Source organism: Balaenoptera borealis, assembly GCF_965194805.1.
Source record: "Balaenoptera borealis genome assembly, chromosome: 19".
In the NCBI taxonomy this organism is placed as follows: domain Eukaryota; kingdom Metazoa; phylum Chordata; class Mammalia; order Artiodactyla; family Balaenopteridae; genus Balaenoptera; species Balaenoptera borealis.
In genome coordinates this window covers 61,030,013-61,048,111 of record NC_138878.1, presented here as the reverse complement: position 1 = coordinate 61,048,111, position 18,099 = coordinate 61,030,013, and the positions used below count along the sequence as shown (strand labels likewise).

The 18,099-nt window shown below is 54.7% G+C and overlaps 1 protein-coding gene across 12 annotated transcripts in view; it reads right to left on the bottom strand.

The window, feature by feature from the left end:
- Nucleotides 1–18,099, bottom strand: part of BICRA (BRD4 interacting chromatin remodeling complex associated protein) — a 79,737-nt gene that overhangs the window by 8,649 nt on the left and 52,989 nt on the right. For 8 of the 12 annotated variants that reach the window (XM_082368568.1, XM_082368570.1, XM_082368574.1 and 5 more), the window contains 6 exons: nucleotides 15,774–15,874; nucleotides 13,626–13,671; nucleotides 13,482–13,524; nucleotides 11,416–11,481; nucleotides 6,774–8,741; nucleotides 6,040–6,216 (listed from right to left, as the gene is read on the bottom strand). In XM_082368568.1, the coding sequence (XP_082224694.1) occupies nucleotides 6,040–6,216; nucleotides 6,774–8,741; nucleotides 11,416–11,481; nucleotides 13,482–13,524; nucleotides 13,626–13,666 (2,295 nt within the window). In that variant the 5' untranslated portion in view covers nucleotides 13,667–13,671; nucleotides 15,774–15,874. The remainder of the gene's footprint in view (nucleotides 1–6,039; nucleotides 6,217–6,773; nucleotides 8,742–11,415; nucleotides 11,482–13,481; nucleotides 13,525–13,625; nucleotides 13,672–15,773; nucleotides 15,875–18,099) is intronic. The other 4 variants (XM_082368564.1, XM_082368565.1, XM_082368566.1 and 1 more) reach the window with 2 other exon arrangements.

Genomic DNA, 18,099 nt, shown 5'->3' with positions numbered 1-18,099 from the left:
AGAGAAAGTAGGAGAAGAAACCCAATGGCAGCAGCAGGTGAGTAGCTAAAGTGAGTAAGGGTGAAGGGAGCCGGCCCACTCGACACCTCCCCCCCACCCCCCCAAGCACAGGCTTCCGAGGGCTTGGTGAAGTGGCAACACAGATGTGCCAGATGCTAAGTGAGATAAGGAGAATGACCCATGACACGATCACTGGACAACTGGCTAGACCGCATTATGGACACTGGATTTGATAACAGTATTGTCTCACGGCTAGATCTGCGGAATTTGATAGCTCTGCTGTGATCGAATAAGAGAATGCTCTTATTCTCAAGGGCTGAAATACTATGCTAAAATATTAAGGGGTAAAGAAGCATGATGTCTGCAATTTACTCTCAAATGAGTCAGGAAAAAAAGAATGTATACATGCCAAGAGGGCTACAGCTAAAGCGAACGCAGCCAGATATTTACAGTGGGCAAATGTGGCGGGGCAGGCAGCTTCTGAGACGGCCCCCAGCGATCCCTGCCTCCTTGGATTCAGTCTCCCACATTGTATCAGGGTTGGTCTCTGGTCAAAAGTGGCCAAAAGAACTCAGGAGAAGTGACCACACGTCACTTCCAAGATTAGGTTATATTATAAAAAAAGACTGTGGCTTCTATCCTGGGTGCTCTCTTGCTCTCTTTCTGTTGGATGAGGCACTTGGGGGAAGCCAACTGTAGAGCATGTTATGAGCTGCCCCTCGGAGAGGCCTCAGCCTCAGTTCGTCTCTACATAGGTCCTCCCTCCTGCCAGCAGTGGCACGAGTGCACCATCTTGGAAGCAGATTCTCCAGCCGGGTCAAGCCTTCATATCACCGCAGTCCTGGTTGATACCTTGACTATAATCTCCTAAGAGAGCACGAGCCAGAACCTTTCAGTTAATCTGCTTCCAATTCCTGATCCTTGGAAACTAGTGAGATAAGTTAATGTCTGTTGTTTCAAGCTGCTACATTTGGGGGGGGGGGTGGTGGTAATTTGTTACACAGCAATAGACAACTAATACATCTGGTCAGAGAGTAAAGAACTCTCATGAGTATTATTCCCATGTACTAGTCTTATAAATTTGCTGTATGTTTGAAATGATTTTAAAATGAAAAGTTCAGGGAATTCCCTGGCGGTCCAGTGGTTAAGACTCCGCGCTTTCACTGCCAAGGGCATGGGTTCAATCCCTGGTCGGCGAACTAAGATCCCGCAAGCCGCATGGTGCAGCCAAAAAAAAAAAAAAAAAAAGAAAGAAAGAAAAGAAAAGTTTAAAAGTAACCAAAAAAGTCTAAAAATTTAAAAAAGAATCTCATCCTCATGAAAGATAAATACTCACACACTCCCCCCAAACCAAGTCAAAAACCAAATGGCATACTGGGGGAAATAGTTGCAACTCATAGCCTAGACAAAGCTCATCTCTCTCACATACAAAGAGCCTCTAGAAATCACAAAGAATAACAAGCAGTGAGAAAAAAGGGGCAAAGGAGATGATCAGACAGTGCACAGAAGAAGAAACACAAAAGGCTGAAATATTTCAAGACATGTTCAACCTCACTTGTAATAAGAGAGACGCAAATCAAAACACCCTATGGATCCACGTTCAGGCATCACATTAGGAATAAGCCGTATGTCTCATAAAGACAGCCATGCATTGCCTTTGGGGGTCTAAACTGGCACCATTTGCTACAGCCTCAGAGGAATGCAATTCAGCAGCAGCTGTGCAAATTCTAAGTGCACCTGTGCTTTGAACCAGCAAACAGGCTTCCGGGAAGTGACCAGAGAGATACGCCTGCACATGTGGGAAATGACAGGTGGCTGAGTTGTTTACTGCAGCTCTGCGTGGAGGACCAAAGCCTGGAGGTGGTCTATCGTGCATCAGGACAGCACTTCCGGAGATGAATGCTCGTCCATCCCTATCTGTACAGAGGAATACTTCTCCGCTGTAACAAAGGAACAAGGCAACTCCCCACGCGCTGCCCAAGTAAGTGGATAATGTGCTACCTGCTGGAGAGGGAGAAATGTAAACCCATATTTGCACGAGGCTGTATATGCACAGAGCTGGAAGGAGATACAAAAAATAAGTGCTGAGGCTACGGGGAAGGGCCGGGGGCTGGGAATGCAGGCACGGGGTGGGATGCTTCTCCCCGTACTTTAAAAATGCTTTTTCATGATTGAACCACGTGACTATAATACCTAATGTCAAAAACGACAAACGTTTTAAACGGATGGGAAGAAAAAAAAGCAAGGCGAAAAGGAAACGTCATACCAAAAATGTTACCAGTGGCTTCTGCATGCTGGTATTATGGGTGATTTGTTTTTCTTCTTGGTTCTTTTCTGTATTTTCTAAATTCTCTGAAGAAGCATGAAATTATTTTTATAATCTTTTTTTTTTTTTTAAGCTCCCACATGAGCGGACTGTTTACGGAGAGATTCCAACTGCCCGTGAGGAGATGGGAAGATGCTCGATTGACGCAGAGAATTAGAGAGAAGTGCAGGAGGAGGAGTGCATTTTTCCGCCTGGCCAGCAGTGAGTCGGCTGCTGACCTGGGGTTGAGGAAGCTGTGGGAGAAGGCCTTCACCGGCACAGACCTCACAGAGGAGCAAACGGTTTGGTCCATAACATGCTTGGGAAGCACTTACTGTCAACCCTCTGTATCCACGGGGATTGATTCCAGGACTCCCTCGGATACCAAAATCCAAGGACGCTCAAGTCCCTTGTATAAATGGCACAGTGTTTGCATATAACCTATGCACATCCTCTCGTATATTTTAAATCATCTCTAGATTACTTATAATATCTAATACAATGTAAATGCTATGTAAATAGTTGTCTGAGCGCAGCAAATTCAATTTTGCTTTTTCCGGAATATTTTTCCCCGAGTATTTCTGATCCGCGGTTGGCTGAATCCGGGGATGCAGAACCTGTGGATATGGAGGGCCGGCTGTATACCCTCTGGTCCAGCAATTCTATTTCTAGAAATTTACCCCTACGGGTATTCTCATGCATGTGCAAAGCCTGGCACAAGAATATGTGTGGGAGTGTGGTTTGTTACCAATTCCACGGGAAACCACCTTAACTATTCATGAATAGGGGACTGAATAAATGAAGCCTTGCGTGTCTACGTAATGAAATAAAGACATCAAAAGGGTTGGCAAACTATGGCCCAGAGGCCAGATCTGGCCTGCCACCCGCTTAGCCAACCATTTTGTATGGCCGGCAAGCTAAGAATAGTTTTTACATTTTTATATGGTTGAAAAGAAGTCAAAAGAAGAAGAATATTTTCTGACTTGGGACGTTGACAGGGGATTCAGATTTCAGTGTCTATAAATAAGGTTTTATTGGAACACGCCCATGCTCATTCATTTATCTAGAATCTAGATCTAGAGCTGCTGCTAGGCTATAATGACAGAGACTTGCAAAGCCTGAAATGTTTCCTATTGGCCCTTCATGGAAAATTCACCTGGCTTCTTTCACGCTTGCAGGACTTTCAACATGCCCGGCCCTGTTCAAGCACTTTACATACATTAACTTATTTATCCCTCACAACAGCCTATGAAGTAGATGCCGTTATCATCATCCTCATTTGACAGGTCAGGAAATTGAGGCACAGAGCGGTAAGGGACTTGGCGGAGGTCACAGAGCCTGTAAGTGGCAGGGTCGGGAGTGGAGTCCCTGGTCCTAACTTCCCCTAACAACAATTCTCCGGGACCGTGGTTTTCAAGGCACACCTAGTGCCCATCGGTAATGGCTCTCCCTTTGCTCTCGCCGTGGAGTGCTCAGCACCGGGCGGGAGCTCGTATGTGTGGCTGGGTTCCTTCCTCCATTCATTTATTTTACAAATGCTCACCAAGCATCTGCTGCAGGCTAGGCACTGTTCTGGGCGCTGGGGAGACAGCAGGACCTGAACGCACACAACTCTCTGCCTCGTGGACTTTACGTTATAGTGAAGAGTATACGTTACAGAGAGGCATTTACGTTATAGTGAAGACAGGAAACAGGGAAAACAGGCAGCCTGGTCAGAGGGTGGTCAGTGCTATGGAGAAATGCAAAGCAGGGAAGGTGGCAAGGGAGGGCCGAGAGGAGTCAGGAAGGTGACCAACTTGTCCTGGTCTGTCTGGGACCGTCTCAGTTGTAAAACTGAAAGTCCCATCTCCCGAGATCCTCCTCGGTACTGGGTAAACTGGGCTGGTTGGTCACCCAAGGAGCGAGTCTAGACAAGTACCTGCAGGGTATGCAACATTAAAGTGGCAGAGTACACATGTGCCCTGGCCTGGCTCTCAACCACAGCACTCGGAAAAAGGGCTCCTACCAGCCCCACGTTCCAGCTGAGGACGGGAGCTCGCGAGCCTCGGAGAGGGGACCGCCCTTGGCCCCAGGGACCCAGGCCCGGTCCGACCACTCTAGAAACAGCGCTTCCAACCTGAGTCTCTCATGGGCTAGGTGGCCCCTTGCCCCTCCCCTACTCCTGCCTGGTTTTCCTCTCTGGGTAGAGATGACCTGAGGACATCCTGGCCCCATGTCCCTCTGGACTGACCCATAAACACAATAGCTAAAATAATAATAATAATAGCAAATATTTATGGAATGCTTACTCTGTGCAAAGCACATATTAACTGGTTTACTTGTCCTAATAGACCTATAAAGAAACTATTATTCCCATTTTCCAGATGAGGAAATCAAGGCTCGGCAGTTACAGGGACTCGCCCAGGGTTAGCACAAGGCCTGACACATACGTAGTGCACCCCCTTCCCTAAACAACTGTTGATGGAATGAAGAAACTAGTTGCTTCAAGTCACATGGTGAGTAGCAGAGCCTGAGAATGAAATCATGGCTGTTTAAGGCCAAGGCCCAGCTGATTTCTGCCTTCCTGGACCTCGCTCATGTTACTCCCTCCTCTTCCTGCCTACCCTAATCCACCTACCCACTGGTCCTTTTTGAACGAGTACAACATCCATCCCTCCAGAATAAAAGGTGGCCCACCCTAACCTCTCAAATGCTGATGTGCTAATGACTCATATGAGACAAAGGCTAATTTCTCTAATATGTAAAGAGTTTCTACAAATCAACAAGAAAATGACCAGTACCCCAAATTTGAAAATGGCCAAGGATATGAACAGACAATTCCATAGAAAGGAAAACACAAATAGCTCTAAATCTATAAAAACCCGCCCCGCCTCATTTACCGTAAAACAAAATGCATATTAAAACAAAACAAGATACCATTTTCACCTATCTGATCGGCCAAGTTCAATATTGCTGAGGGTGGGGGCAAAAAGGCACAGATCATATATTGCTGATAATCTGTTAAACCAATTTATACTCCAGAGCAATTTGGCAATATCTGTCAAAACTACAAATACATTTGCTCTTAGACCTAGCAATTTCCTTTTAAAGCACTTATCCTACAAAGAGACATACGTACAGAGTTCTCCTTTGCAACCTTGCTCATCCACAGCTAAAGACCAAAAGTGACCTAAATTCCCAACAACAACTGGTTAAATAAATAATAGTACCTCCACACAATGGAATACTATGCAATCATGTAAAAGAATGCAGTACAGTCTCCAAGATGAACTGTTAAATGATAAAAGGTGCAGAATGCATGCAGAGTACGCTATCACTTTTGTAAAAATGGAAGGGAAGGAATCCAGTTGTCATTTTGCTTGTCTATGCCTGGGAAAGGAGTGCAAGAAACCGCCTTGGGAGGGAAAGCAGGAGAGGGGGCTTTAGATCTAGACCTCTTGGTGTCTTCCTTAAAATGTGAGCTACCTGAATATTAGTTATCCAGATAGGAAAATGATCATTCTAGGACCTAATCCATTTCCTGCTGTGTGGATCTTGTGTCCCTGACTAGGGTGTGGTCTCAAGCATCCACGGCTGTCAGGAGACCCTCGGGAAACGTCTGGGGAGCCGAGGCGAGCACCGCTTCCCAAGCCAGCGAGACAGAGAGGCAGCCAGGGAGCGAGCGGAGGGAGCGGGGAGGGGGCGAGGGGCAGGGCTGGTCTGCGCTGGGACAGAGGCTGCTGGGGTTCGTCTACCTGGGGGGCCGGCGCCGGGGAGGCCTGGCTGTCGGGGGCCTGAGGGCCAAGGCCGGCTCCTTTGGTGACGGGGGTGGTCAGGGCTGGGTCTTGGGCGGGAGGCGGGGCGCTGACTATGACCGAGGCGGGCACGGAGAGGTGGGGGCCCTCTGCGGAGAGGGGCTGCTGGCTCCTCTCCTGAAACAGGCAGCCCGCACAGGGTCAGAGGCCATCCCCACGGACCCGCGGCCTCCCCACCCTGACACCCCGCCCCCACTGATGCACCAGGGGAGCGGGTGGTGGGAACCGGCTGGGGGGCACCAAGGCCAGGGCGCTGGGAGGGAGCCCCAGGGTCCAGGAGGCCGCAACCCGGGGCAGCTCCGACCCCTCAGTCCCGTGAGTCGTCTTCCAGCTCCACCCCAAGGCCCATCTCTCCTGCCCCGTCTGTCCGTCCATGTCTCAGCCCCTCTCCCTGTGTGACCCCTCTCCCACCCTCCAGCAAGTGGGCAGTCTGTCAGCCAGTCACTCTCCTTGTCTGTCTCTGTGTCAGTCAGTTGGCCCTGTCACCCTCAGGCCTCCTCCTCGGGGACCTGGAGCCGGGGGGCCATCTCCGAGACGCTCTCCTTAACCCACAGGACCCTCCCACTCGCTGCTTCAACCACACCCGGTTCCAGCTCTTGGCCCCTCTCCACACAGACCCCCTGCCCCTGCCTTTGCCCTTGCCGTCCCCTCCTCTGCCTGGTGGCCCTGGTTACCTGGGGCAGGAACATCTGCAGGGAGTCCTGAGTGAGGATGGCCGTGGCGGCGGCAGAGGGCGGCTGCCCCAGGACAATCTTCTCCGGGCTGGACGCCAGGCCTGGGCTGGGCTGGGGGGTGGAGGCCTGAGCTGGGGCGGCCTGCGGGGCGGGGCCCTGTGCGGGCTGCTGCTGTTGCTGTGCCTGCGGCTGCTGGAGGCCCAGAGGCAGCGGCGTGCTGACCGCGGGGGACGCCTGGGGCGCCGTCTGCACCGCGAGGACAGGCGCGGCCTCCCCGACGGCGGCGGCAGGGGTGGCCGGCTGCACCAGACCGTCGGGGGCGTTGAGCATAGCCACGGCGCTGGGGGGCAGAGTGACCCCCTGGAGGACGGTAGTGGCGGCGGGGCCGGTGGGTGCCGGCTGGCTCTGTGTGGGCAGGCTGCCCGCGGCCAGCGACACGGGCATCTGGAAGAGCGCTGGCTGGCCCACCTGGATGGGGGCCGCTGAGAGGATGTGGGCTGCGCTGTGGGCCCCGGAGTGGGGGGCCAGCACGGGGCCCAGGCTCAGCGGGCCCGCCAGGTTCTGGTTGGTGAGGATGGGGTTGGCAATGAGCTGTCCGCCCGCATGCGGGGCTGCGGCCGCCAGGATCTGCCCGCCCACGTTGGCCGGCAGGGCCGAGAGCGGCTGGGGGAGCTGGACTGCCGACGTGCCGGGCAGCAAGAACTGGTTCTGGCCCGGCAGCATGTGCTGGGCGGGAATGACAATGCTGCCGCCTTGGTTCAGGAGGTGCACGCTCACGGGCTTGCTCGGGGCCCCGGGGGGCTGCGGCGGGGCCGCGCCCGTGGTGGTGGCGGGCGGCTGCTTGAAGACGTTCGCCTGCAGGGCGGGCGCCGGGAAGCCCGACAGCACCACGTTCTGGCCGGCCTTGCCCGCCGCCATGAAAGTCAGGTTCTGGGGGGCCTTGGGCTGCTGCGGGAGGCCCCCTGCCTCGCCCTGGATGGTGAGCGTGGCGCCCGCGGGGCCGAACGGCTTGGGTGTCAGCTGGTAGAGCTTGGGGGGCAGCACGCCGGCAGGCTTGGGCTGGATGGGCGTGGGCGTGCGGTGCAGGATCACGTTGGGCGCCGGAACCAGTGGCGACGTGCCGAGGCCCGGGGCCACCGCCAGCGGCTGTCCCGAGGGCGCCCCGCTGGCCGCGGCCGTGGCGGCTCCCGCCCCTCCGAACACCGAGTTCCCGTTGAGCGTGGTGGCCACGGCGGCAGAGAGGTTCTTCTGGATGACCAGGCCAGCCCCCTGCGGCGAGACTCCGGCCGATGCCAGGGTCACTGGCTCTGAAGGGCCAGCTGCCGAGGCCAGATAACCGCTGACGGGCACCTGCTTGGCCAGGAGCTGGGAGGTGGGCGGGTTGAGTGCCATGACGGGCTGGCCCACCACCTGGATGGGAGCCAGGCCGAGAGTAGCCGCCGCGGCGCCCCCGGGGCTGCCGTTGGGCAGGCCCTGAAGGCCTGGGATGGGCTGCAGGGTCACGTTGCCCAGGCCCACGGGCTGCAGGAAGGGCTGGACACTGAGGGCTTTGCTGACCACGTCCTGGGGCGGCACCAGGGCCTGGTGGGTCAGCACGGTGGGCGGGGCCTGCAGCCCCAGCAGGTCAGCGCCACCCGGGAAGAGGGCCTGGGGCCCCGCGGCCACGGCGGCAGCCCCTCCGGCCCCCGCTGGGCCGGCCCCGCCATCCGCAGGCTGCAGGGTGGGCAGCTGGAAGGGGCCCAGGTCCAGCTCGGCCTCGGCTTCGAGCGTCTGCTCGGTGATGTTCGCCTCCTGCAGGCTCTGCTGGAGGATGTCACAGGGCTGGTCGGCGCCCCCGCCGCCCCCGCCGCCGCCCCCCGCCGCTGGTGAGCCCAGGATATCATCTTCCAGGAAGTCGAGGTCCACGCTAGGGGCCGGCTGGCTGGGCTCTGGGTTCAAGTGGTTGCCAGAAGCTTCTTGCACGTGGAGCTGGAGGCAGGTAAGGTGTGAAGGAGAGAGCCGAGGTTAGCAAGGGGCCGGGCTCAGGGCACCGCGGAAGCAAAGGGCACTCGGTGTCAGGGCGGCAGGGATAGGAAGAACCTTCCACCTAGAAGTGGCTGGACCCGGGTTCAAATCCCAGCTTTGCCAGGGCTGGGCTGGGCAACCCGGGGCTTGCTTAATCCAGCCTGTTTCCCCATCTGCGCAGAATGTAATAAAAACCATTTTCTAAACAGCCATACAGGCCCGTAATACTTATCTGCAATTCCAAAACCCGAAAGGCTCTGAAAACCACAAATGTTTTGATAACTTTAGGCTGTAAATCCTGAACGGAACTCAGGTGGTGCTCTGAGGGAAAGGTGTAATTCATCCATGCAACGTGACTCACCTTAAGTTCGACCACAGAAAAGTGAGTGTGTTATGTTGCATGCAGCACACACATATTCTGCGTCACCTTTCCAGTATCTGAAAAACCCTGAATTCCAAAACAAGCCTGGCCCCAAAGGTTTCAGATAAAAGATCGTGGTTCTGTTGAAGGCAGCAGCGGCAGCAGCTACCGGATGGGAGCCTTACTTGGTGCCCAGCGCAATGTGAGACTGATTGATTGACTGATTGATTATTTGTTTGTTTGCTTGCTTGCTGCGTTGGGTTTTCGTTGCGGTGCGTGGGCTTCTCATTGCAGTGGCTTCTCCTGTTGCGGAGCACAGGCTCTAGATGGGCGGGCTCCAGCAACTGTGGCACACAGGCTCAGCAGTTGTGGCACACGGGCCCAGCCGCTCCGCGGCATGTGGGATCTTCCCAGACCAGGGCCCAAACCCGTGTCCTCTGCATCGGCAGGCGGACTCCCAACCACTGCGCCACCAAGGAAGTCCCGAGCCTGATGTTTCTTAAATGCTTTCCGGGATGGCAATCCAGGACACGAGTGTGTAATCGATACATGCATGCATTTTTGAGCAAATATTCCACAAGTAATAATTATGCCAATGGCATGGAAAACCCACTGATACTTGACCAGGTAATGGATCAAAACCTGTACTTCGGGGGCTTCCCTGGTGGCGCAGTGGTTAAGAATCCGCCTGCCAACGCAGGGGACACGGGTTCGAGCCCTGGTCCGGGAAGATCCCAGAAGATCCCACAGGCTGCGGAGCAACTAAGCCTGTGCACCACAACTACTGAGCCTGCGCTCTAGAGCCCGCAAGCCACAACTACTGAAGCCCACGCGCCTAGAGCCCGTGCTCCGCAACAAGAGAAGCCACCGCAATGAGAAGCCCGCGCACCGCAACGAAGAGTAGCCCCCGCTCGCCGCAACTAGAGAAAGCCCACGCACAGCAACGAAGACCCTACGCAGCCAAAAATAAATAAATAAAATAAATAAAATTTAAAAAAACAACAAACAACACCTGTAGTTTGAAAGATTCTGAGTTAATCCAAGTGGAGGGCTCAGAGCAGCACCCGGCTCCCAGCTGGCACGCGAGAAACACCATCTATCGTTGTTACTGTCATTATTACTGCCCATGTTGTTGTTGTTAATAACAGCCCGGTGAGGTGGCCACTGCTCCCTCCTTGCCTCCCAGACCGGGGAAAGGGGTCACCCTGCTGCTGAGTGGAGGGCACTGCCTGGCAGGATGGGGCTCCGGCTCAGCCCCCAACCAAGGACCAGGCAGTTCTGAGTTCCTAACCGCTAAATGGCCATAACCAAACCCGCCTCCTAGGACAGTCGTGACGTTCACTGACGTCACATACAGGAGGTGCTGAGAACCTGACCAGGGACGTTATGGGTATTAAAAGAGGACGGCAGGGGTAAGAATAATGCATATTGTTACTGGTCTATAAATGTAATAACATGAACATAATATTTATTTGTTGGGTTCTGGATTTAGTCATTTATATTATGCCAGATAAATTATTTGGAATGTTACTATGGTTGTTGTGAGGACTAAATGAAAATTACTGTAAAGGGCCCGGCATATGAGGCATATGATAGGTATTCGGTAACTGATAGTTATGTTGATGAAGAGGGAGGAGGGGGGAGCGGGAGGGAGAGAGAAGAGGGGAGAGGAGGAAAAAGGAGGGGGAGGGATGGGGAGCGAAGCGGGGAGGGGAGAGGCCACAGAAGAGGAAGAAGAGGGAGGGATGACTGGCATTGAGTAATGGGCCCGGCACACAGTAGGTGCTCAATAAAAGTCCACTGTGTTCCCTGCTCTGGGCTTTGCTCATCACCCCTGCCTTCATCTTCCAGGTGGAGACTGAGGTCCACAACAGTCGATCCCCTTCCCCCAGGTCACACACCCCACGGCTAAGCCGGGACAGGACCCCCAAGCCTCCCGCACTGCTCCTCAGGAGAACCACCCCGTCCTGCCCGCCGTGAACTCCAGAGCCAGCCTCTGCCTCTGTACCAGCTCTGTAGCAGCTGACCTCCAAGGCCAGGGACTCAGGACCGCACCTCCCTCTCTGAGGGGCCTGAGGGCACAGCTGGGGGTCCAGCAGCTCCGGCCTCACCTCCACCCCACACTGCTCCTCAGTGACTGCCCCCTGCCCCGCTCCCGGCAAAGTGCCTCAGGGGACGAGTGTGACCCCGTCTCCCCTCCCCGACTGGCTGCCACCACAGGCGACTTGTGTGATGCCTGGAGCCCACGGCCCTCCCCAAGCCCCCCGGGCCACTTACCCCAGGACCTTCATAGAAGGCACTTTGGGCCTCCCCGGGATTATCCAGGAGGTCATCACTGTCAAGCTGCAACAAGACCCGCCCCCACCCAAGGTCAAAGGTCAGCTGGGCAGTGGGCCGGCCCACCTCTAGAACAAAAACCAATTTAGGGTTACATGGGACAAAAAGACAAAGACAAGGTGGGGGGGTTGGGGGGGGCAGATTCGAGGGGTACAGGAAACTCCGCCTCCAGAAAAGACGCCCCAAAGAAAGGGGCTTGGCTGCAAGACTAAAACGTGAGGCAACCCCAGCACTGAGTCCCAGGCTCTCCCGACACGCCTGCCTTGACCTCTAGAATCCTGCCTCCGTGGCTTTGCTCAAGTGTCTTTGGTAACACATCTGGCAGGGCCTGTCACATTTGTCACCTCCTCCCGACAACTGTCCGTCCCTTCCTACTAAGTCACTCCTTCCACTGCCCAGCCCAAGCACCCGGCACGCCCTGCCACCTGGGCGCCTAATGTGCGTGCTGTTCCCGTGTCTGGGAGCACAGGGACCTGTCTCGTTCCCGTAGACATGGGCAACGCCTAGAACAGGCCCTGAGCGCCCAATGAATGTCTGTCCACAGCCAAGCCTCCCCAGTTTCTCTGTCCAGCTGATCTTTTTCCAGAACCCCAGACTTGTGTATCCAATAGCCGCCCTTGGACTTCTGGAATCCACCTCGAACTCCCAGTCTCAGAGAACGGTACCACCACCCACTCAGTTGCTCAGGTCAAGTCCAGGAGGCATTCTGGACGCTCTTTCTTCCTCACCATCGAATCCACCAGCAAGTCTAGTGATTCTCCCTCCCAGTCAGATCCCAGAGCCAGTGCCTGGCACCTCCTCCCGCATCTGCCCTGGGGCCCAGGCCACCATCCTCCCATTGCACTCGCCTCCGCTCCACAAATTATTTGATACATCCCCTCTCAAGGAGCAGAGCTCCGTTCCCTCCCTGTGAGTGTGGGCGGGCTTAGTGACTCGCTTCTAGTAAATGCAGTATGATGGAAGTGACAGTGTGTGACTTTGGAGACTAGGTCATAAAAGGCACTGAGCTTCCTCCTGGCTCTCTCCCTTGGCTCACTTGCTCTGGGGGAACCAGCTGCCATGCTGTGAGGACACTCAAGCAATCCTATGGGGAGGTCCACATGGTGAGGAGCTGAGGCCTCCAGCCAACAGCCACAGCAGTGAGTCATTGTGGAAGCACAGCCTCCCGCCCCAGACAAGCCCTCAGATGACAGCGGCTCCAGGCAACATCCTGACTGCTACTCAGGGGAGACAATGAGCTAGACACCCAGCTAAGCCACTCCCCAGTTCCTGACCCTCAGAAACTGAGAGCTCTAACAAATGTTGTTTTAAGTCACTAAGTGTTGGGATAACTTGTTATGCAGCTGTAGGTAACTGATACAGCTCCTCATGGCTCAACAGACATCCACTCTCCCCCACTTTGTTCCATTCTCTGGAGTGCAAACAGAATGTGGCATTCTCCTGCTTAATAACCCGTCAGAACTGGCTGTCACGTTCAGAATAAAGTCTGAACTCCTCGATCAAGGTCCTCCAAGCCCTGCATGACCTGGTGATTTTTGTCCACTCCAGTCTTACCACCTTTTAGTTTCCCCTTCATTCCGGCCCCACTGGCCTTCTTTCTCAAACTTTCCAACCTTCCTACCTGTCCTTCCCCTGCCCAGAGCGCCAAGGGTACCTCCCTTTGATCCTTCAGGTTCACACCAGCTAAAGAAGCCCCTGCCTCCGCCTCCCATTCATTTTCTTTTAAACCTCTTTTGTTGTGCAAGTGACATTATTATTTCTTATGCTGCTCTGCATGGTGCTTTCCACCATCACCTTTATTAGCTCTCGGTTGCTTTGTTTACCAAGGAAATGTGTATGGAGTGAGGGCAGGGATTTGCCATCTCTTTCACTCTCTGCCATAACCCTGGGGCCCGGCTCATGGAAGGCAAGGGGCAGATGTCTACTGAATCGGGGGGGAGTGTCTCTCAGCTCCCAATTCCACAGGCCCCTGCCCTGGGGATGCTTCTCCCTGCCCCAGCACTCACCTTCTCAGATCCATGTAAGAAGTCATTGAGGGCCTGAGGGTCACTGAAAGAGAGAAAGGGAGAGACATTTGAGGAGATGAGGGACAGGGGAGGGGAGGGAGAGGGTGGGGGAGGATGGGGTGGGGTGGGGAGCCCATTACTCACCAAATCACGTCTAGTAAGCATCTCCCATCCTCATCATCCATCGCCACTGGACGGGGCGGGGGGGGGGCGGGAAGAGGGCAAGGGAGACAAGTTAGATGTCGGCAGCGTGCCAGGACCCTCCCTGCAAGGACCATTCCCTGAGGCCAAGACCCCTGGAGGGGTCAGGGTTTCTGTCCCCTTAAGTCTAGGGGCATGGGTAGGGGTGGGGCAGGCGCCCTCCGTACCAGAACCTCCTGATCAGAGACAGACAGCTGCCTTTTCCTCCTCCCTCTCTCTCCCCAGCATCTGATGACGATGGTGGTGACATCAACCCAGACTGAGTCCTGATCACATGCAGGCCCCGTGCTAAGTGCTTCACACACATGTAACTCATTTAATCCCCACAGTATCCCTCGAGGTGGGTCCTGCCACTCCCGCTTTGCAGATGAGTAAAAGGAAGAGCGGCGGCCATGGTTCTCTGTCTCCCAGCTAGCAGGTGGCAGAGCCAGGCCTGAACCCAGAAGTCTGGCCCCAAGCCTGTGCTCCTGTCCTACACGTGACCGGGGGAAGGAGGGAGGGAGGGGAGGTGGCATGGAGGGGCCCAGGTTCTGGGTCCCCCTGGAAGACGCATGCAGCGTGGTTCTCAAGGAAGGGAAGAGAGAGGGAGAGGGACCAGGAGGGTGGGCGCTCTGAGTCAGAGGAGCCGCCAGAGCCGGGCTGAGCCTGTCAGAATGATGAGGATGAGGACGGCTAACATTTGTCTCGTGCTTACCATGCGCCAGGCACTGTCCCGAGCGTTTCACAAATGTTAGCTTGTTCAGCCCCCATGGGAAAGGGATGCCGTGTGCCCCATTTTACAAGTGAGAAAACAAGCTCTCTGTGTTTGCCCACCCACCCCCACACCAACCACCACTGCTCCAGACACCCCACCAAGCTTCCATGCACCCATCTTTCCAAACTTCCACCCAACCACCCATCTTTCTCGTCTTCCAAATACACAAACTGACCCATCCTTCCATCCGCTCCTCCTTTTTTACTTTTTTTGGGCCGCACTGAGAGGCTTGCGGGATCTCAGTTCTCCGATCAGGGATTGAACCCGGGCCCGGGCAGGGAAAGCACTGAGTCCTAACCACTGGACCGCCAGGGAAGTCCCCACCCGCCTATGCTTCCATCAGCCCAGGCCTCCTTCCTTTCCCACCACGCAGACAGGACACGATGAGAAATCACACACAATCCCGCTCCAGGGCCGTGGGGTTCGTACCCTCTCTTTTCCTTCTTGGTAGGGGGAGGGGGATGGTCCTGAACTCACTGAGGACACGGTGACTGTCGTGCCCCCCCCCCCCGCCAAACACACACAAAATCGTACTTGTGCTCTCAGCTGGGTCACAACCCCTAACCCCCAACGGCATTCTCTGAACTTCCTGATCGCCACTACAGCCCCTATTACCCTCGACGGCTCTGTGACATACGGAATCTCAGGGAGGGACCCCACATGGTTAGTTCAGGGTCTTCTCTGAACAGTACCTTGGAGAGTCTGATGAAAGCAAAAGACCCTCTTGCCAGAAACGTGCATGTGGGCCAGAAATGTTACACGTTCTTTCCCAGAGGGAAGCGTGTCATGGGACACACACACACGTATGCACACACGTACACACTTCATGGGCCCTGGGTTAACAAGCCCAGTCTAGAACAGAAACACACGGCCCCGGAGCCTCACACACCAATCACCCTCGCCTCTAGAGCTGGCCCCGGGGACTGTCCCCAGAGACGCCCTTCCAAGGCTCTTGCTGCATCGGTGCAGAAAGATAACACACTCTCTCCGGCTTCATATCTCCGCCCACACCCACTGTCTTCCCGTGTCACCAGCTCTGTGGCCTACGAGCCCCTGCCCTTCCCAACCAGCCTAAGGTGGGCAAGGCCTGGCCAGGGAATGACAAGGCAGGATCTGCAGAGAATCTGGAGAAGACGGAAAGCGGGGAGGGAGATCCTGCCTGCAGATGGCATGGAGGTTGGGGGAATGGCCCGAATGGCTCAGGGGGCCCGGGCTGGAGAGGGCGGGGCTGAAGGATGTGGCTGAGCCAGGCTCTTCCAAGAAGGAACGTCCCTTCCCGGGAGGTGGACGGGGGACCGCGGCCCCCCCGGGAATGAGCGGGATGCTTGGCTGGTTACCTGCGCTACAAACGAATCATGAAGGGAAGGAGGGGGCGTCCACTCCAGGCCTACGCAGGGCCCCCAGCTGGGGACTTGGGGAGTGTCCTTTCGGGGGCCAGCTGTGGAGAGAGAATGAGAGAGAGGCTGTGAGTGCGACAGTCGGTGAAAAGGAGAAAGATGTAGCCAGAGAGACGAGAGGTCAAATACAAGTTTAAAACCACAGGAAACAACACTGTACGTTATCACATATATATATGCAGACATACCGCAGTATATCTACATATAGTGTGTGTGTGTGTATACATATATATACACACACACACACACACACACACATCATGCAACAGCATATAACGTTGTATGATATAATCCATCAGCACTTCAATCTAGCAAAATACAGTCAGGCCGGGACTTCCCTGGTGGCGCGGTGGTTGGGAGTCTGCCTGCCAATGCAGGGGACCTGGGTTCGAGCCCTGGTCCGGGAGGATCCTACATGCCGCAGAGCAACTGAACCTGTGCACCACAGCTACTGAGTCTGCGCGCTCTAGAGCCCGCGAGCCAAAACTGCTGAGCCCACGTGCCACAACTACTGAAGGCCGTGCGCCTAGAGCCCATGCTCCGCAACAAGAGGGGCCACTGCAGTGGGAGGCCCGTGCATTGCAGTGAAGAGTAGTCCCCCAGCTCAACGCAATTAGAGAAAGCCCGCACGCAGAAACAAAGACCCAACGCAGCCATAAATAAATAAATAAATAATTAAAAAAAAAAAAATACAGTCAGGCCTCGTCATCTGAGGTGCTTATGTCCCCTATATGGTCACCGCGAACTTGCGATTATGGCCGCTGAGCCGCCGCCCCTGGGGAGAGACAGGATTAGCTTCCTGCCAGCCTCTGGTCCCATTCTCATCAACCCATCAATATATCCCCTTGGTTTATGTGTGTTTCTGTTTAAAGACACCTTGTTTGGGACTCCCCTGGTGGCACAGTGGTTAAGAATCCGCCTGCCAAAGCAGGGGACACGGGTTCGAGCCCTGGTCCGGGAAGATCCCACATGCCGCGGAGCAACTAAGCCCGTGCGCCACAACTACTGAGCCCACGCGCCTAGAGCCTGTGCTCCGCAACAAGAGAAGCCACCACAATGAGAAGCCCGCGCACCGCAATGAAGAGTAGCCCCTGCTCGCCGCAACTAGAGAAAGCCCGCACGCAGCAACGAAGACCCAACGCAGCCAAAAATAAATAAATAAATAAATAAATTTATAAAAAAAAAAATAAAAACAATAAAGACACCTTGTTTAATATAAATCGTTGATTCGCTCACACTGAGCTCAAGGCCAACAGCGCTATAACTCATGCCTGAGGGCAGGTCATCTCACACGCGCGATTTCTCCATTGGGCACATCGCAGCCTTCCTGTGCTTATGGGGCAGCCCTTCAGCACTACACGGGAGGGGCCGTCTTTAACAGCAAAACCACCAACAGAAAGCACAAAAGTGCAAAACAACAGGGCACTAAAGAGGATGCTTGTTTATAGCTCTCGGGCTGAACGGAGAGGCAGAGAGGGTCGCCGCCTTCAACCTCAGCTGGGAGCACGTGCATCGGGAGACTCAGATAGACTCATGGCTCTGCACACGTCTGCAAGTGACCAGGAAAGCGCCGTGAGTATTGATTTGGGGGTTATCAATGTTAACAAATAAGCGGATTCACAAATATGGAATCCACGAATAACAAGGATTGACCTGATGACAATAATGATGGTGGTTGTGATGATGATGATGGCTGCTGGTTTTAAGTACTCTGCACGTATTAGCCTGTTCACCATCTTTGAATCCCTATGAAGCAGGTGCTTTTTGCAGCCCCATTCCACAGATGAGGAAGGCGAGGCTCAGGACGGTGAGCCATATGCCCTAGATCCCGCCAGCGGTCAGCGGTCAGGCTGGGGTCTGAGCCAAGGTAGGCTGACTCCAGAGTCCCCGCCCTTAACCACTATCCCACAGACGGTCCTCTCATCATACTGTTTCTCTTTTAAAAGTGAAGCAAACACGGCCACAGCGTCAAGATAAGACAAAGCTGGGTGACAGCCTTTGTTAGCATTTTGTGAATGCTTGGGATAGCTCAGATCCAAAAAGGCGATAAAGCGAGCAGACAGAAGAGAGCGGAGGAACGGGAGCTGCTTCTCCTTTTTATGGAGAGCCCCAGGCCCCGGAGAGATCTAGAAAGCAATTGTCACAAGACCCTGGAACACGGGATCCTGGCCCATCTAGATTCCAGGTGCGCTGCCCTGGACCAGGGTGATCGCAAGCGCCCAAGGTGGCTTCGTGAGAGCCGCCAGCTCCACGTGGGCTCTCCCCT